The sequence below is a fragment of the Cajanus cajan genome, chromosome 7 (genome assembly GCF_000230855.2).
Source record: "Cajanus cajan strain Asha chromosome 7, NIPB_CcT2T_4, whole genome shotgun sequence".
Lineage (NCBI taxonomy): Eukaryota > Viridiplantae > Streptophyta > Magnoliopsida > Fabales > Fabaceae > Cajanus > Cajanus cajan.
Genome location: NC_138523.1, coordinates 57,206,594 through 57,226,143, shown reverse-complemented (window position 1 = coordinate 57,226,143; position 19,550 = coordinate 57,206,594). Strand labels below are relative to the sequence as shown.

Sequence of the window (19,550 nt, the reverse complement as noted above, 5' to 3'; positions counted from 1 at the left end):
GAATAAATAATGTGTGAAACAAAGGCATGAAAAGAAGAATATGAAATCAGACCTTAAGATTGTTTAAGTTTGAAGCGATGAACAAACCCTATGAAAAGTAAAAGTGATCTTCATTCTCTCCGCTGCGAGCTATTTTGATTTCGATCTCCAATGCAAGTTATGATGATTTCGATCTTCGCTGCTTAATGAGTTGTGAATATTAGTGGTTACGGTAGGAAATAGAGAGAAAGGAAGAATTTGAAATCATACCTTTAGATTTTTTATGTTAGAAGTGATAAAAAAACCCTTATGTAAAGTAAAAGTGAATCTCACTCTTACTACTGTGGCTATTTCGATTTCAATTTCCACGCAAATCTCTCTTTTCAAATTACACTAACTAAAATTAAGAAAAAAAACACGTGACTAGTCAAATTGAAATAAAATAGATTAAAGTAGTTATAAATAATTTATAATTACTTAATATTTTTTTACACCATAATTGTTTAATATTTATAAATCAATAATTATTAATAAACTCAGTAACTTACTTAAATAATTATTAGTAACTAAATAAAATATTGGCTATCAATAAAATATTTATTAATAATTTTTCAAATTTTACCTACATTAAGTGACTATAGGTATATGTTTTTGTGATTTACATACATTAAACATGCGTAGGTAAAAGTATTTTTGAGTTTTTACTTACGTTAACTCGTGTGTAGGTAAAATTGTGTGTAGGTATAGATCATTTTTCTTGTAGTGTAGGAAAAGTAGAGGCAGGCAATCTGGGTCTGAATAACATTAAACGTGACCGGTGCTAGTCAGTCAGCAAGAGCGTCTTTAAAGAATAAAGATGGGTATTTAAAAGGTAAAAGCAAAACGTGAATACCGACAAGAGGCATTAAGGTTCTTATTTAGACAAAGAAATCCCGAGGCTGTGCTACTTTTGCTTTTTTTTCTTCGTTTTTTCTTCAGAATCCTGTGGTGTCTTTCTTAATGCATATTCAACTATCCTTACTCTATTTTACTTGGTATTCCAGAAGCTGGTGTTCGAAATTTATCTCATCTAAAAAATACACAGAAATAACGGCAATCCAAAATTCATGGATATGGGGTGGTTTATTTTATTTTAAGCATTTTGCTAAAGAATGAGAAACTAACATTTGGTACCCCTCATCAGAAGTATGCTAATGAACGCACACAAGATTGTTCGCATATTGAGTAAACTTCAAAAGTTTCCAACCCTTGAAAACTATGTTTTTTTTTTATGCCCATTTATTTTTCTCCACGAATATAAAGGAATTTAAAAAATTGAGGTACGAGCAAGACTAGGGTGTTTTTTTTTTATTTTTTATCCATCAACATTAAATCCCGTAAAATAACTCACGATACTCGATTAAATAAACTAAATTTCTTTGGTACAAGAACAAACAAGATTTGTACATAAGCATGGAAAAGGTAACAGGAGAACCTTCAAACAATCACATCAACAAATGCAAAACTTGATGGAATAAAAAGAAAACCAAATGTAAAACTTTCATCTAAACTTTTTCTATTTTCTAATTGCGACCCATGACTAGGGCAAGAAACTCACCTGTGTACATCATGTATCAACTAATCTATTTACTAAATGTAGAATACAACATCCAATACCAACAGCCAGACGACAAGTAGAGCTCATATCTAATTCAGCAGTGGCCATTTCATTTCAGGGTTTATGTTGTGCATATATTGACGTACAAACAGCTTGTTGAGGAGTCAAAGCTTTTCCATTTACAAGCACTTGTTCATAGAAATCCAGGCGTATAGATTTGAACTGGTAATGCTATTTTTAAATGTATATAAAACACAAGGTAAACCCTTAATCAGAATGATCAGTTCTATTGCAAAGTCATTAAGGAATTAGCAAAACATGGCATTAAATCAAGAATATCTTTGAGGACAGCGTACCTTCTCATTCCAGGACAAATCAACATCACGAAAATAAGGGTCAAGCAGTGTTAGCTGATCTCCTTCTTTAATCTGGATGATAAAGGCTCGACAATTAACTATTCAATTGATGAACCATAGCAGTAGGAAAGAATAAAATAATCAACTAGACCAAACTCTTTTTCAGTAAATAGGTACTCACTCAAATGGAGAAGAGAGAAGAAAGAAGTTATTAATATAATTGGAAGAGATCTATATCAGCACTAGAAAAGCTGCAGATTCTATTGCAAATGATCACATTTAGTCATTTCTTTTATCCCTTAATGGCACAAAAGTCCATATGCTTAAGCATAGGCCAATTTTTATGTAAAGATGACATTTAATGAGTTGAGAAAGAAGGAAACGTGCAACTAGTTCGCCACCCTTGATATTTATGCAAGATAGAGAAATGTATTTCCACATCGGGAAAATACAATAGAAGATGACATAAAATTTTAGCAGTTCTTACCACATCAGTACGTACACCATAAACTGAGAGAACAAAGCAAGATTGATTTGAATCACAAAGCAAATAGTATCTGCATAACGACAAGGACAAGATTATCTAGCTCCGATCAACAATTCTCAAGACATTAACATGAATGGCATGGAAAACCATTCTTTTCTGAAAAATACAGCACTCCAGACTACAATGTATACATGACATCTTCAACAGTGAAATTTTATATTCTTTTTAAATCACGAGACCAAATAAATATTACTAATCCTATATTATTAGGGAAAATAAATTTAAACAAATAACTTCAGGAAGAAAAAGGAAAAGGTTTATTTTAGTCAAACTATAATTTGGTGCCATAATTTCAATTAATTTTCAATTAAGACCCTACACTATTTTCTCTTTTAAAATCAATCCTTATACTTACAAATGTTTTTCAAAATAATACCTGCCACCATAACACTTCCATGGTTAACTCTGTTTCGTTGTTCAATAGGTGCTTCTCTACTTACCTCTCTTTTCATGTCCAGTGTTTATTTAGATGCTTTTTTTACTCTAAAATATCTAATAGGGACTGAATTGTCAGTGTCAGTTAAAATTTTAACATTTTATTATAAACATTCTTTGGTGAAGTTAAAGGAACAGAACTATTCAAAAGAGGAAAAAAGTAATTTAAAAACTATAGTTTCTCTATTTTATTGCATTAGATGAAACACAAACTATAAATACAAGTTTGCATTTTGATTTATTTTGATTAATATGTATCATTTTTATGTAAATTTATTTTTCATTGTTGTCTCATGAAACAATATTCCTGGCACCCTTTTGCCCACCACTGAAAATTGAAAAACTCCCTTTCCAAACCACCCCTACTCTCCCTCCTCCCAACTAAATGCACACAGAAAAGTAAACGGCAAACAAGAATAAAGAAGAAAAAAAAAAAGACATTTGATCCATAAACAAGTGATATTTGACATTTACGGTTTAAAATGCAAATCATTTGCTCTTTTCTTTCTCCTATTTTCTGCTCATTCAATAAAATATTTCTTTAGTTCATAATAAACTCTTTCCACTACGTCTAATCAAATTTCATAACTCTAAAATGAGGATTACAAATGCAAAGGAATCTGTTTATGCAAAATATTATATATAGTTAAATATTTTCAGTAGTAGAGGACTTACAGTGGAGCAACACTCTCACTCCTAACAAAGAAAAACACTTTCCCCTCTACTGCAAGAGTTCTATTCGGACCCTCTGACAGAAGGTCTATGGTAACTCTTCTGTATGACGATTTCACTTGCACCAAAAGTTAGGCATGAATCATGTCAGTATATAAGAAAAAAATAAAGATCTAACTCGGTAGAATTCAAAATAGAGCATATGAATTGAAGCCTATAGCTCGGGAAAGTGCTTACAATCAACAGAAACCAGTGATGATGCCAAAGACGCCATTCGCCTAGCTCTTACATGTCCCTGTACATAATAAACAGTACATAAACCAGCATCCTCTAAAATGTTGATTACAACCCTTTAAAAAAAATTTGCTGGTACTTGGGGGAGAGGGTAGAATAGACTTTAATGTTTCTTGAAGTTACCAGCTTCTATCATGAAAAGAATCCTCCATGCAAGAATATCAAGCCATAGAAAAAACCTATGAATGACCTTCAGCAAATTACTAGCTTAAATTACTACTACATAGCCAAAGGAAAATTTCATTTCATTACCTTCAAAAGATTGTCCACCTTGTCAAGTAAATTGACTATCTTCTGAACCTCCTCTGCAGCATTGAGACCTGGATCCTTTAAAGCAGCAGCCTCAAATCCACTAAGGGCCCTCTGGTAGTTCTCTAGATATTTGTTAACCTGTAACAAATTATTTAGACAAACAAGCAAAAACATCCTTCAATACAATATTTATGCATATTAAGTGTAGCAGCCACTATTTCTATCATATGACTTGGAGGTTTAAATAATATTCTTTTTCTATTCAGGAACGTGAGAACTGATAAATATGCCAGCAAAAATACAGGAGAAAAGTAAGTTAGCATATTCAATATCCAACTCTTCTCTAACAAATACCGGAACACATTGAAACACAATAAAAGGATAAAAAACGCAACTTACAGTAGCACTATTAAAATATAAGTCTGGATTGGACTTCATTCTTTCATCTTTCTCCTGGTATATATCAACCCAACATTAGGTCTTCCAATTTGTAAATGATAATCCTCATATTCGCCAATAAATATTAGATACAATAATAATCCCCATGAAGATAGAAATGAGTACAATGAATGTGACTAACAGAAAAATACATTTCTATCATATGTACATTATACATTTCTATCATATGCATATTATAAATCCATACTCTTCATACTCACAGCATTCTGATATGCTTTTAAAGAATGTAAAAGCTTTGTATGATCCCAAGCTCCGGTGACAAAAAAACTTGTAAGGCATGCATTTCCAAGATTATCTGTCAAGAAGATTAAATGATGTTAAAAGAGCACAGACATTGCATCTTAGTTCAGAACAAACAAGACTAGGACAAAAAAATGAGAATGAAAACTTTAAAGTTGCTTCGTTTTTCTCATCTACTATTCAATTACAAACCATTTTTAAGGACAAGCATCGATAATATTCTTAGGACAGACAAGAAAAAAGAAAATAGGTTTCTTATACTTGAGATCAGAGAAAGATATATGAAAGACTGTTTTCTGATTGATTCATGCTGTAAAATGGGTACACAAATATATAGATATAAGATAGGCTGAAGATAAGGAAAAATAAGATAAGAAAAAGATTAAGCTATTATCCTATACAGCAAATATCCTAAAAGATATCAAGGAAAAATCAAGGGGTTAATCAGTAATTAACTTAAAGCTTAATCACTAGCTAGTTTACAGCAATCATCCTAATTTAAGTTGACCATATGTTTGCGCCTTGCGGTAAATCTACCAGGGGATATACTAAATACTTTCAATAGCAAAGCAAGACATTTTTTAAAAATATGTCATAGCAATAGCTTATTTAAGAACTTACACCAAGAGTTCCCATCCTTGACATCCAAAGTGATTGCTTCCTTGGCATGTTGAATGCTTTCGTCAACCAGTTCGGCTTGATTCTCCGCACCTGAGTTCATAGAAAGCACAATAATAAATATCTAATTTTATGCATTTTCAGATAAGAACCTTGGGAGAACCAATACCACAAAAGCATGCCATCGTAATTGGAAATTCCAAAGCCTTATAAGGTCAACACTAGAATCTCATACCTCTAATGTGGGACTCAACTCAAGTTCTATATCTTGCAATTGGATCCTAACATCCCACCTTACTCTGAAGTCTAGGCACCCACACAAGCTAGCTGTGAACTAGCCTATATTTTAGGTAAGAGATATTTTCTCCAGATACAACGTCATAAAGAATGCATTAAAAATTAACAACTCTTGAAAATCATGACAGGATGACCACCACTACCACAAAAACAATAGCCTTGTCCCATTAAGTGAGGTTGGCTATATGGATCACATGATGCATTGGACTCCATCAAAAACTCTTGAAAACAATGACCGATCAGTATAAAAATGACTAATTCAACATAGAAAGGATAAATGTGTAAATATAAGGCTCTTGTTTTCATATGCACAAGTGCTCAAAATCTAGTTATCATGACTAAATTAATTAGGAGTTATCACAATTGAAAATGATCTTCAAAAACAAAAAGAATCCAAACAGATCCCTTACCTTGAGACATTTTTCTTTTAAGCATTGATAACTGACAAAGAATCTTTTTGTTAGGACCCTGCAGAAACAACAAATACCTATCGTCACTCATCATTTCACTGAATGGAATCTCAACCAGAAAAAATTAAAAATGAAACTTAGGATAAAATGGCTACAGCCTATAGGTCTCCAGTAAATTTCCCTTGTGTGTATCAAATATTGAACAAATTCAAAGTTAAAATATATATATATATATATATATATATATATCTTTCCCAAAAAGCATATCATCTACAGCTGCACACCTGATACCATGACATCAAGAACCAAACTTATGTGTCAAGAAATCACCATCATTTGGAAGGAAAACATAACTTGAACTCTTAAGAAACAGATTAGGCGCAAATGTGAAATGATTAAAAAGCATTAAAAAAATAGTAAATTACATTACCTTCCCCTAAGAAATAAGAGTATTACACGACCTTCTCCTAAGAAATAAGAGTATTACACTACCCTCTCTTGAGAAATAAGAGTATTACACTACCCTCTCCCGAGAAATAAGAGTATTACACTAATCTCCCCTCTTAGGTTAAAATATACAATTTAGTCCATTTAACTTAATGCCATTAAAGTTAATTACACTCCCCTTAAACATTAATATTGTCACTCTCCTATTATATTAAAATATACCATTGAATGTATTTGACTTAACATTCTATAAAAAATATTCATTGTAAAATTTTAAAATACACTTTTAGTTTATTATCATTTATTCACTTGATAAAAAAAATATAAAATATATAATTAAATTTAAAGTAATTTATTAAATTAATAAATAAACAAAATTTATAAAATAAATTATATATGTACACATTTTTTATATATTCGTTTATTTATTTATATATATATAAGTAATAATCATATTTTATTTAATAATACATTTGTAATATAAATATATTCATGTATATTTAATATACATATTTTAACATTATATTTTTTTAAATATGATGAATAATATTTTATCAAAAAACACCCGTTTATTTAGATATTTCTTAAAATATTTTATTAACGACATCAATTAAATAATATCTTAAAAAACTTATATAATACCTTAATTTAATATATATAATTAATACTATATAATAAAAATATTATTTTATTTAAGTATTTATAAAAATATCACATTAACTGAATTAATTAAATACTATCTTAATACATGTGTTTAATTTTATTATATATATTATATATAGTTTTTATGTTAATAACTTTAACAATATGTTAATAAATAAATATTTATTTTAAATATATAATTATTGTTAGAAAATTCATAATAATTTTTAAAATAATAACTAAATATGTAAATCAAGAGATAATTTTTTATTGTACCGAAAGATAAATTGTTAAAGTGTAAAATTTGTATTTGTTGAGGGCGGAAATTGTTTATTTTAACACAAGAGAGGACAATGTAATATTTACATCTATGAGATGTTAGTATAAAAGATATTTTGATAATAATTTTTTTTGTAATAGAAGTTAACGGAACTGTAACGAAAAATTTTAAAAATGGGTAAAGTGTCATATATTAGAGTCTCAAAGGAGAGGACCGTATGTTTTAACATAAGAGGGGAGAGCATTGTAAATTTGTAATATTCACCTCTTTTAGAAGAAAAAAAAGATTGTAATTTACTAAAAAAAGAAAGGAAGAGAAAACAATTCAATATGTTACTAAACCATTATTCAAATCATTCTGACAAAAAACAAATATAACTTAGTATCACTGAAGCTCCAACTATATTAAAAATTTGAAATCATGTAACGTTGTTAAAACGTTCATAATTTCTGTTAATAAAAACTGCCAAATTATGCAAAAGAAACCTCTGATAAACAAATACAAACCAATCTAGATACATGTAATTGAAACCCTGTTTAACACAAGCATACCCAGTTAGTCAGTTAGTTGCTCCATTCCATAAGCTTTATTAGCATGCATTAGGTAAAGCATTCTAGTAATATATGCATAAACTTGCCTTGGAAGTTGACCAGATTATGCACAGTCCCAAAAGTAAATTAAATAGCATTTAGTGGAAAGATAATAATCTGCCATCGTGTTTCTTTAGTCACAAACAACCTCCAAATTCCTCATCAGTATAATTCTTAGTAGCTTATTCTTCAGTTTTTCTATACAACTTTTCAAACCAACAATAGATTTATATAATGTTTAAAACTTATATTCTGTATAATTGCTGCCCCTGCAAATGAATACATGCTTGCTATCCCCGACAAAACTTTATAGGAAACGATCGATCAAGAAATAAAATGAAAAGACTATTCTTTGCACATTTCTGACAGGAAGAGTGGAGTTGGAATATATTCCTTGAAATAGCTCAATACTCGGATTCACCTGTGATTTTTTTGCCACCAATTTGATAATGGTAAAAAAGAAGTGTTTCCCTCACTTTTTATTTCCCATATTTCACAATAAAGGAAAGGAAAGATGGAATTTCATTATTTTAATTTCTTATAAACAATAAATTTTATTGAAATTAGAAGACATTAAAGAGTAAAGACAGCTTGAAGGAGAATCCATAAAAACAATCCTATGTTACAACAAATTTAAATGGCTAAGATTTATGCTTGAAAATCCAAGAAGCTAAGTTCAGATAAGAATTCCTTTCTTATGCAAACATAATGATTTGAATTTATATGTTCTGTTGAACAAGTTTCTAACCCATCACTTATTGGGGGGTGGGGCTAGGGGTTATGAAATGGTAGCTCTGCAACTGATAACTGGTTGTAAAAATTCTAAAAAGGCTACTTTGGTTTTGGTGTCAATCATGTAATGTAAGTCATTGAAATATACTCTTGATACTAACCTTGTCTAATGCAAGTTCCCAACCCATTACTTTGGGGGGGAGGGGGAGGGGTTATGAAATGATATCTAGCTCTACAACTGATTGTAAATATTCTAAAAAAATACTTTAGTATAAATCATGTAACATAAGTTATTGAATCTACTCTCGATGCTAACCTTGTCCAATGCAAGACTGAGGCAGTTCTTTGCAGCAGTTAAATCTCCTTTCTTCCAAATGCAATTTCCTAAACAAAGCCAAGCATCTGCAAGAGATGGGTTTAACTTAACCTGGTTCATGGAAGAGCCAATTACAATAATTTAAACTTCAATAGAAAGACATAAATAATCAAAGAAACTAACAATCCAATCTGCTTACAGCTTTTGATAGATGATCTTCAGCTTCTTTCCTATAGTCTGGAAATACATCCAACATCTTTCCTCTAAGATATTCAAATGTTGCACGTTGCATAGGTGATTTTCTTTGTTCTGGCACAACGCACAAGCAACAAAATTTTATTAACGAACTTTATCGGGAATCAGCAGAAGTATTGTTCAAAAGTAAAACAGTGGAAAATGCCATTCTAAGTATAGTTCAATGTGAATAATATAGCAGTTTTTCTGCAAGCATATTTTTTCATAAACTAAAGCAACCGCAATATTACATAGACTGATGGAAAAATTTGGGAGGAACAAAAAAGACCTACAAATGGTTTTCATTGATTTGGAAATTATATATATATGATAGAGTACCTAGAGAGGTTCTACGGAACGTGTTAGAAAAGAAAGGCATCAAGATTGCCAACATTTGAGCAATCAAAGATATCTATGAGGGGATTACAACTAGTGTAAGAACTAAGAACATAAGGTGTAGACTCGAGACACAGAAGATTTCCCTATAACTATAGTTGTGCACCAAGGATATACTTTGAGCCCTTATATTCTCATCTTGGTTTCAGACAATCTTACAGAACATATTCAAGAGTCGACACAGCATTACATGCTTATTGAAGATGATAAAGTCTTAATGGAGAGTTGAGACAAGGAAAAAATGGAAAGTTAGAGATATGAAGATTCGACACAAGCATTGTATGGAAACACATGGCTTTTTCCCAAGTACATGTAAGAAAAAGTATAAGGAATTTAGCAAGAGACACAATAACTCTAGCTTAGAGGTAAATGTTGCAGAACATACAATACCACAACACAAGTAGCATGTTTTAAGTACCTTAGTCCATCATACACAATGACGGGGAGACAGAGAGTGACATCTATCACAGAATCCAAGCAGGGTGGATGAAACGGAGGAATGCTTCACAGGGGGATATGTGATAGAAAAATACCACTCTAAAAGTAAAATTTACCCGTAAGGTGGTTTGACTAGATTAAAGATAGTTCAACAGTTATAGGTAGAGGGAGACCAAAAAGAAACCATAGGCCAAACAATTAAGAAGGATTCATAGGTAAATAATTTATCTACGCAATAATACAAGACAGAAATTTATGGCGTCTTATATGATCCATACAGCCAACCCAACCGACTAAAAGGGAAAAGACATGGTTGTTGTTTTAAAGCATCACAATATAAGTATTTAAACCCCAGCTAAGAAAAGCAAATTAAACCTCATGAAAAAACATGAACTTCAAATCTTCAATCAAAACCCCAGGAAAAAAAATAAAAAAAATAATAAAAGGTCCCGCGTCGATAACAGTTCAGTAAAAAGTATAAAAAACAAACAGGTTGCTTAAGGAGCATGAGAGAACGATAGCCTATATTGAAAGGGGGTAAAAGAAAGTATTTTTATGCGGGGATTGGAGAGAAAGTGACCTGGGGGAATGGAATCGAGGAGTTTAAGAGCGAGATCGGATTGGTGTTGCAACTTGGCGATTCTGTCATCAGGGTTGGGTGGGAAATAAGTGTCTCGAAGATGGTAAAGATCTTCTGCTGCTCTTGCAGCTTTAGTTAATGGTTCTTCTTCGTTGGGATTGCTCATCTCACTCACACTCACTGGAGAAGAAGAAGAAGAAGATAGTGATGGATGCAATTGCAATTGCAAAACTACTATTCCTAACTCATGTCCCGTGCACTAGTACAAAACTAACACAACAATTTCACTAACTTTAAAAAAAAAAATGTAATTTTCCAAAACAAAACATCGGCTCTCTTCCCCTTTGCCCTAACAATTTGAGTAATTATTAGATTTTGATTTTAATTAACTTAGTGTGCATTGCGAATTATTTTAAACATAATAGAATGTGAATTTAAAATCTAAAGATGATATCTTTTTGACTTTTTCTTTGGGTAACCTCTAAAGAAGTCATCTAATTGAAAGGGAAAAAAAAACATCATTTATAAAATAATTTAAAATAAAAAATATAGGGTTTTGCTAATTTTTATTTTGAGAACATCTAAAAAAAATGTTTAAATAATAGAAGATTGTTTTAATGTTGAATTGTAAATAGCCATTGTGACTAATATGTTAAGAAATTTGAGCATTGTTTGTTTCTCTAAAAAAAATGTTGTTATAAGTTTTTTTTATAAAAAAAAAATCTAACTTTGTCTGACGTTAAAGTTTAAGTAATTTATTTTATACAAGATTTATATATAGGCCAATGGGCGTATGTTGGCCTAAATATTATATATAATAATATTATTAATTATATATGTTAAATAAAAATATTAATTATAAATCAATATATAATACATATTATTAGGTTAAATACCTATTTTGGTTCCTTATAATTTTTTTTTGTTTTAATGTAGTTCCACTTTTATTTTTGGTCTCAAGGTCCCAAACTAATTAATTGGTTTCAATTTAGTCCCAAATTAATTAATTGACTTCAATGTGGGACTTTCCGTCCAAATTATTTAAACGGAGTTAACTTTTGGGCACGTGGATGCCACGTAGATGCATACGTGGATGCCACATGGATGACTTTTTTTTAAAACACCTGGACCCAGAACGGCCCGTTCTGAAACCGGAACGGGCTGTTCTGGTTGCACTTTTGGTGTGTTAATTTTGCATCCGGAACGGCCCGTTCCAGGTGCAAAATTAACACAACAAGTGCAACTAGAACGGCCTGTTCCGGTTTCAGAACGGGTCGTTCCGATTTCATTTTTTTTATATATAAAATGTTAATAATTTTATAAAATATATATTATTAATTATATTTTAATTATGTTGTTATATCTAATAAAATAAATATATTAATATTTTTTTCTATTTTATTTTATTATGTTTATCTTATTAATTTTTATCATTTTATTCCTCTAATTTTAAATAAGTTACAAAAAATTATAAAGTGATACTTAAATATTTCTTCAAACAGAAAGAGAAAGAAAAATTATTACTCTATTTATAAGACAACTGTATTTTACAAAAATAAGTAATTTAAAATTTTTACTATAAAAAAATATTTTTCAAAATTATTATATTTTTTAATAAAATTAATAAAGAATATTGGTTTAATTGCATTTTTTATCCCTCAAGTATTACAATTGTACAGTTTTGATCCACAAGATTTTAATTAGGTAATTTTAGTCATTAAAGAATTGCAATTCGCGATTTTGGTCCTTCAATTTTTAATTGAACAATTTTAGTCCCTCGAATATCATAATAGTACGATTTTAGTTTCTCCCATTAAAAATTAATAATAAATACATATCATTTGATACATTAAAAAAATTTATAATATACGGTAATTTAAATAAGCAAACAATTATATAGTTTTAAAACATTATATATATATATATATATATATATATATATATTAAAATTTTAAACATATTAAATTTTTAATGAGAAAGACTAAAATTACACAACTAAAATTTTTTAAGGACTGAAATTACTCAATTAAAATCTTAGGGATCAAAATTGCATAATTATAATACTTGAGCGATCAAAAACACAATTAAGCAAAAAATATTTTATTCTCAGTTTTGGAACGCAAAACGGCCCATTCTGAAACCAGAACGTCCCGTTCTGTTTTTAGAACAGCCCGTTCTGTTGCACTGGTGGTGTGTTAATTTTCGCATCTGGAACGGCCTGTTTCAGTTGAAAAATTAACACACGAAGAGTGCAACCAGAACGACCCGTTCTGGTTTCAGAACGGGTCGTTCTGGGTCCAGGTGTTTTAAAAAAAATGTCATCCACGTGGCATCCACGTATGCATCCACGTGTCAAAAAGTTAACTCCGTTTAAATAATTTAGACGCAAGTCCCACATTGAAACCAATTAATTAATTTGGGACTAAATTGAAACCAATTAATTAATTTGGGACCAAATTTAGACCAAAAATAAAAGTGAGACTACATTGAAACAAAAAAAGATTATAAGGGACCAAAATAGGATTTTACACTATTATATATTTAAACAAGTTGATCTATCATGTCTAATTTTTTTTTTAAAAAAGAAACTTAAAGTTTATTTCTTTTAGTTAATTTTTTTATTGACTTTTCTTGGCAGGTCGTTGAACTTATTATTATCCTTATTGCGAGTGAGACAAAATAGGTCAATTTAATCCATTTAATTATTAATCCATTTTAAATAAATGACATGGGTTAATTCACAACAATAAAAATGAATTGTCAATCTGAACCCACCTTGTTAAGTAGTGAATTTCCAAGATAGTTAAAACAATGAATTGATTGAGTTGAATTAACCCACTAAACAATAATGAAAAGAAAATATGAAAATAAATTCAGACATTTCTAATGAAATTTAAATACAATACAAAATCATAATTACAACAAAAACATTTAAAAGTAAATTATCATGTCAACTAAACAATAGTTCATTATCCACAAAGTAAAAAAAGAAAAAAAGAACAATTATTCAATAATTTTAATGGCTTAAACTATTTCACAAAATCAAAATGAAGATTAAAAAGGGAGAAGAGAGTGTTTACAGCCTAGTCAACTCAAACTTGAAGTTGGATACACTAATCAACACCTCATTCTATCAATTTGGGGACTGCTGTTTCAAACCTGACATAGTTCAAGCCCATCAAGGCCCATATACCTCAACCAGAGCCTAAGAACTTGAAGACCCAATGTGACCTCTAATAGTACTTAATTAACTACTTATAGAGCTGCCGCAGTTGTACAAAACAAAACATTAACGGCAAAGAAGAAAACGATACTCTGAATTCCACATTTTGTGATTTTGTTTCCCCCTTGAGTTCATTTATTTTCTATCATACACCATTTTAACAAAAAGAAAAAAAAACTTCTTTATCTTTTTATCATATGCATAATATACATACATTAACCTGATTAATTCACATTATATCAAATTTAATAAACGCCATTCATATACTTACATAGTTGTTTGTTGACTAGAAAAACGTCATAAAAGTATTTTACTTGAAGGAAGAAAAAAAAAACACTTACGAGAGTGGAAGTTTCACTCAGAAAATAAAAATAGAAATCAGAAAAGAAAAGGAAAATGATTATTGGCTACTTGCAAGAAAACTTCCACTTGGAGGATGGGCATTTTTTTTTGGTTCATGTGTGGAGGTGCTTGAAAGTTGAAACATGAAGCTATGAGTGGGTCCCACGCGCGTTTGCATATTACAGGCACAAAGTTAAAATTATCTGCCAATTTGCTGAAACACCAAACGCTGCATTTGTGGCAACTTTTAAGCCCAACGCGCATTCTCAAGTCTGGTCCAGCCAACGCCACACTGGTCAAAACATCTCACAGTGGCACACGCGCACATGATATAATTCACAACAACGTGCACCTTCCATAATATTATTCCCTAATCAAATTCTTACATTCCCACATTGACTTTTCTCCCCACCTATATATATACCCACCACACACCTTCAAAACTCATACACACACCACAACACAACACAACACAACACAACATTCTTCTCTCCAACAAAACTTTCGATTAATTCCACGTAATGGGTAACTACGTTTCATGCACCTTGGCGCCACCTTTGATGAAGAACGCCAAGGCCACGAGGGTGATCATCCCCACCGGCGAAGTGAAGCAATTCAGAGAGATCGTTAAGGCTGCGGAGCTCATGCTGGAGCACCCCAATTACTTCTTGGTCAACTCTCGTTCTCTCCACATCGGTCGAAGGTTCTCTCCTCTCGCTGCTGATGAAGACTTGGAGTTTGGAAACGTCTACATCTTCTTTCCCATGAGGAGAGTCAACTCTCTCGTCACCCCCGCTGACATGGCGGTGCTCTTCTGGCAGCTAACTCTGCCGCTAAGCGGTTATCCGGCGGAAATACACGTGTTCTGCCGGACAACTGCTGTAACGACGGAGCATGCCAGGAAGAACAAAGTTCAAGAGGTGAAAGTGGTTTTGAGATTCCGAGGTTGAGTTTGGAAGGAGTGGAGTCAGGGTTTCAGTATAGGTTGAATTATTGCAGGTCAAGGAAGCCTGTTTTGGAGACCATAAACGAGGAACCTGTTAGAGTTAGGTCAAGGTGATTAGATATTTAGATTAGGTGAAGCTAGTTTATGAATAAGAAATTTGTTTGGTTAAGGGAATACTATTTAATTGGTAGATTTATATAATACAACACTTCAATTATAAAAAAAATAGCTGAGGTGGGAGATCCCTAGCATCAAACTTGTACAAAATTCATTTATACAAAGAACAAATTTGCGTGTGATATACATAGAATGAGTGGAGATTAATTTGATTAGGACTGATATTTGGTAATTCTTTATTTGAATGCTGTTTTTTCTTTAAAAAAATTAAACGAGTGAAATATATTGTGTGAAACTGTGGATCGTACAACCGGTTGTGAGCTGTGATAATCGACTTAAACATTGACTAACGTGTGATCAGGTTGGGCTGTGAATGGAATGAAGCGCGTAACAATTGAATGGAATTAATGTTAGGCTGTTTGAAAAGTGGCCAAATTCAAAATGACTACGGTTTCTGACTCTGAGTATAAACTATGGTTCCACTCATGGCTGGAATTTGATGTAGATTCATTTGTAATTGGTCGGTTTGTTGGACTTGAGCCAATTTTGGTGGGCTAAAGCACAATGGGCCGGGTTAGTAGCTTAAGCCGTAGAATAAGTTATAACATGTTTGACTTTGATATATGACTTTATCCATTAAATTCGTGTTCAGGAATTTAATCTTTAGTCGGAGTATATTAAGAAATATTTTTTGAAAGATGTCAATCTTTTAAATGGACTTAGCACTTCAAGAAATTAGTTAGAAATATCTTGATTCACCAAAAATATATATATAAAAAATTAGCTTACATGGAAGTAGAGACTATATTTTGAGATTTTTGGAGTTACCTTCTAAAAATTCAAGATGTTGAAATTATAATATATGTATATATAGGGTTTTAGAGATAAATAACACTAGGTTAATTCGAGTGTTTTGAGGTTTAAGTAATCTCTAGATAATCTTAAGGTGTCTTTCATACGAACAAATATTTTTCACGAAAAATAAATATGGATAAAGTGAGTGAAAAAATTATGAATAAGTTTTTCTTCCAATTATTTAACTTATTAATTTTTCATGTTCAAAACTTAACTCAAAATTACTAGTTAAATTAGAATGATTCTACATCGGTTTATATGTGTTTGAATACTTTAGTTGGTAAATCGATGAAATTGATATAAAATTAAAATTATATCATGAAAATAGGTTATTTTTAAACATTTATTATAGTGAGGCTGTTTTTATCACATTATATCAAAATTATTAAGTCGCATTAAGTTACATGGTATCTTTTAATATGATCTGTCATGTGAGATACATTTCAAATTTTCATGTACCTTTTTCATGTGTCATACTTGGCCACATCAAAAAGTGCTAAGTTTAATATAGATTTTTCATGTGTCATATGAGATATATTTTAATTTTTTTGAGAAAGTACGTTTGTTGCGAAGATCTAATACACATAGTAACTTTTTCAAAAGTTAAAAAAAATAAAATAAAATTGAATAGTGTATTAATTTCACTATATTTTTAACGTAATCTCAATTTAAAAAAATAATTTATAGATTTATCAATTAACATTCTTAGGGTACTAGTCAGTAAAATTTTAAAAACATTAGCAATAATTAAGTATATGTTTTTAATAATTTAAAAAAAACTTTCTTAAAAAATGATTTTTGGATCTAACTTAATTTTATAAAATTAGTTTATAAGGTAAAAATTGTTCCTTATTTATATACTCTTTAATTTATCTATTTATGGTTAATGTAAGATTTGAGTTTTACTCGATAGACTCTCTAATGTCAAATATTATAAAACTTGATACATGAGTAAACGATAAGTGACATTTTATAATGATTTATGAGAGGTAGGATTTGAAAATTTTCCAATATATGTCTTTAGATTCAACATTATTGAACTTGATGCATATATAAACGGTGTGAAACCATTTTTCAAAATGAATTTAAGATATTTATAATATACACCATCTTAAAAAATAAGTTTTTATCTCCTACACAATTTTAAAAAATTAGCTCGTAAGTTATCCTCTATTTAAGTTTTATATGTAAGAGTATCAGGTAATTTATGGTAATTAGTTTAATATCCATAGGTACACCAATAAAAGCTTAATATCCATTGGGAAGCATGAACGATATTGAGAAAACCATGTGTATGGAAGTTACAGTTAAAAGCATTTGAAAATCTTCCTGGTCACTGGTCACATGCAAGATGAATGCAAGCATTCGTTGGGAATAATCGGGGAACTTAAATATTTATATTGTCATTAATTAAGTTGAAGAAATTTACCCATAAACATTAATTACTACTGAACAGAGCTTTAACGTTTCTCTTCTATAAATAGCTAACCAACTTAAGATGGTAATTCACATCCATTTCTTAAACCACTAGTACAATATTACAGTAAATTGATTTTGAGCAAGTCTCTAATTCTGTGATAATTTGAATCATGAGTGGTAAAGGAGGCAACAGTGGCGGTGGTTCAAAAGGTGGCAGTGGCGGTGGCGGTGGTTCAGGGGGATATATGAAGGCCCCTGGTGGTGATGGAGCTTATATTTCTCGTCCAACATTTGAGAGTAACCCACAGGGTTTCTTTAGTGGTCTGCATGCTGCACAAAAGGACAATAACAACAAGAAGTAGTGCCATTCGACCTACTGTGATTAAGCTGTTCTAATAAATATGTAATTCTGGTGGTGATTTATGTCACTACTATTATCTCTATAAATAAAAACAGCATCTATTATATATACTTATGAATTTTACTTTCTGATACCTCCTCGTCGATCAAAGACATAGTTATGGAATCGAAGATACTGTTCTTTTAATTTTATTTTTCTAGCACATCTGAAAGTCATGCATATTATTAGGCATACACTTTTTAAGATAAATTAATATTTCATGTGATATTTTTCTTAATAGTATTAATGATTTACATTTATAAAATTTAATATAATTATTGAATTTGATAAACTATGTTTTAATATATGTATAAATAACTTTTTAAATTAATATATATATATATATATATATATATATATATATATATTAAAATATTACTAAGTACAATAAGATTTAGATATTTCAGTATATATTAATTTTAATTAAAAATATTTTAAAGTCTTTTAAAGAATATTTTTCAATAGTGTAAAATTAAATGAGGCAAACTAATTATTTTAATATATAAGATGGGAGAAGCAGTATAGATTTTGTACTTTTTAGAGATAAATATATGTAATTTATTTTATGTGTGAAAAGTGTACTTTAATTTACACATGTTAGAAAAGGAATGAGTAATTTACTTTTACCATATTAAGTTAAATGAGTTAAAACGTATATTTTAACATGCTAAATTGTTAAGCAATGGAATATTCACATCTTTTAAATAGAGAATGTGTAATTTAATCGTTGTGTTACTATATATTGTTTTTTTCTTGTATTAACAAATTAAATTAATTGATTGATTGAATTTTTGTTTCTTTTTGTGTTTATAAATTTAATTAATTAATTAATTCAAATTAAAAAAAAATCAAAGTGTAATAAATTGATAGCCGAAAATATTAGTTATAAATTCATGTATTATAAAAAAATGTTAAAAGATATTTTTAATGTTGTACAATTAAAGGAAGTATAACTCAATTTGGTGGAAGAGAGTGCGAGAATCATTATAAACCTCTTTATACCTAATTGTCCGAAATATATTCTTTACATTATTATTCTCTCGTAAAAGTAAGTGTTACATTGTTCTACCTTAAAATAAATATTCTCCAACCTTAACATATAAAAATATGTTACATATTACACAAATATATACACTACAAAAAACTTGACTTCTAGAGATGGACAAAAACTGTCACTAAAAGTTAAAAAAGTGTTGGTATAACTGATTTATACATTGACTCACAGACATTTTATTTGTCCATTATGAGAGTCATATAACAACAACTATTGTTTGTCTCTATAGAATTTTTAACTGTCACTATAGCCTTAATTTTGATTTATTGTATTTGGTTCATTGCCTGTAGGTAAAAGTTGTTGATATGTACTTACAATTCCTAGCTGTAGGTAATTTGTTTATTATTTTAAAAGATTATTTTATACCTACAATCTCTATTTAT

General features: G+C 30.0%; 1 protein-coding gene and 1 pseudogene across 1 annotated transcript; one reads left to right on the top strand and one right to left on the bottom strand.

Moving 5' to 3' along the window:
* Positions 1-1,374: 1,374 nt before the first annotated feature.
* LOC109791141 (uncharacterized) lies at positions 1,375-11,119 on the bottom strand. Its single transcript, XM_020350406.3, has 13 exons — positions 10,812-11,119; positions 9,363-9,472; positions 9,164-9,274; positions 6,157-6,214; positions 5,453-5,542; positions 4,792-4,886; positions 4,532-4,585; positions 4,133-4,270; positions 3,824-3,881; positions 3,590-3,704; positions 2,420-2,489; positions 1,933-2,004; positions 1,375-1,807 (listed from the first exon to the last, which is right to left on the bottom strand). The coding sequence occupies exons 1-13, from the start codon at positions 10,975-10,977 to the stop codon at positions 1,691-1,693; spliced, it is 1,254 nt and encodes a 417-aa protein (XP_020205995.1). The 5' UTR covers positions 10,978-11,119; the 3' UTR covers positions 1,375-1,690.
* A 3,637-nt stretch (positions 11,120-14,756) lies between these two features.
* Positions 14,757-15,632, top strand: LOC109791138 (uncharacterized; annotated as a pseudogene).
* Positions 15,633-19,550: the final 3,918 nt, after the last annotated feature.

Excerpts from the sequence above, each read along its gene's own strand:
- LOC109791141 (XM_020350406.3), bottom strand. The coding sequence starts at position 10,977 with ATGAGCAATCCCAACGAAGAAGAACCATTAACTAAAGCTGCAAGAGCA. Across the intron at positions 6,215-9,163 it reads TCAGTCTTGCATTGGACAAG|GGTCCTAACAAAAAGATTCT; the intron begins GTTAGCATCGAG and ends TTGTTTCTGCAG. Across the intron at positions 2,490-3,589 it reads AGTGAGAGTGTTGCTCCACT|ATACTATTTGCTTTGTGATT; the intron begins GTAAGTCCTCTA and ends GTCGTTATGCAG.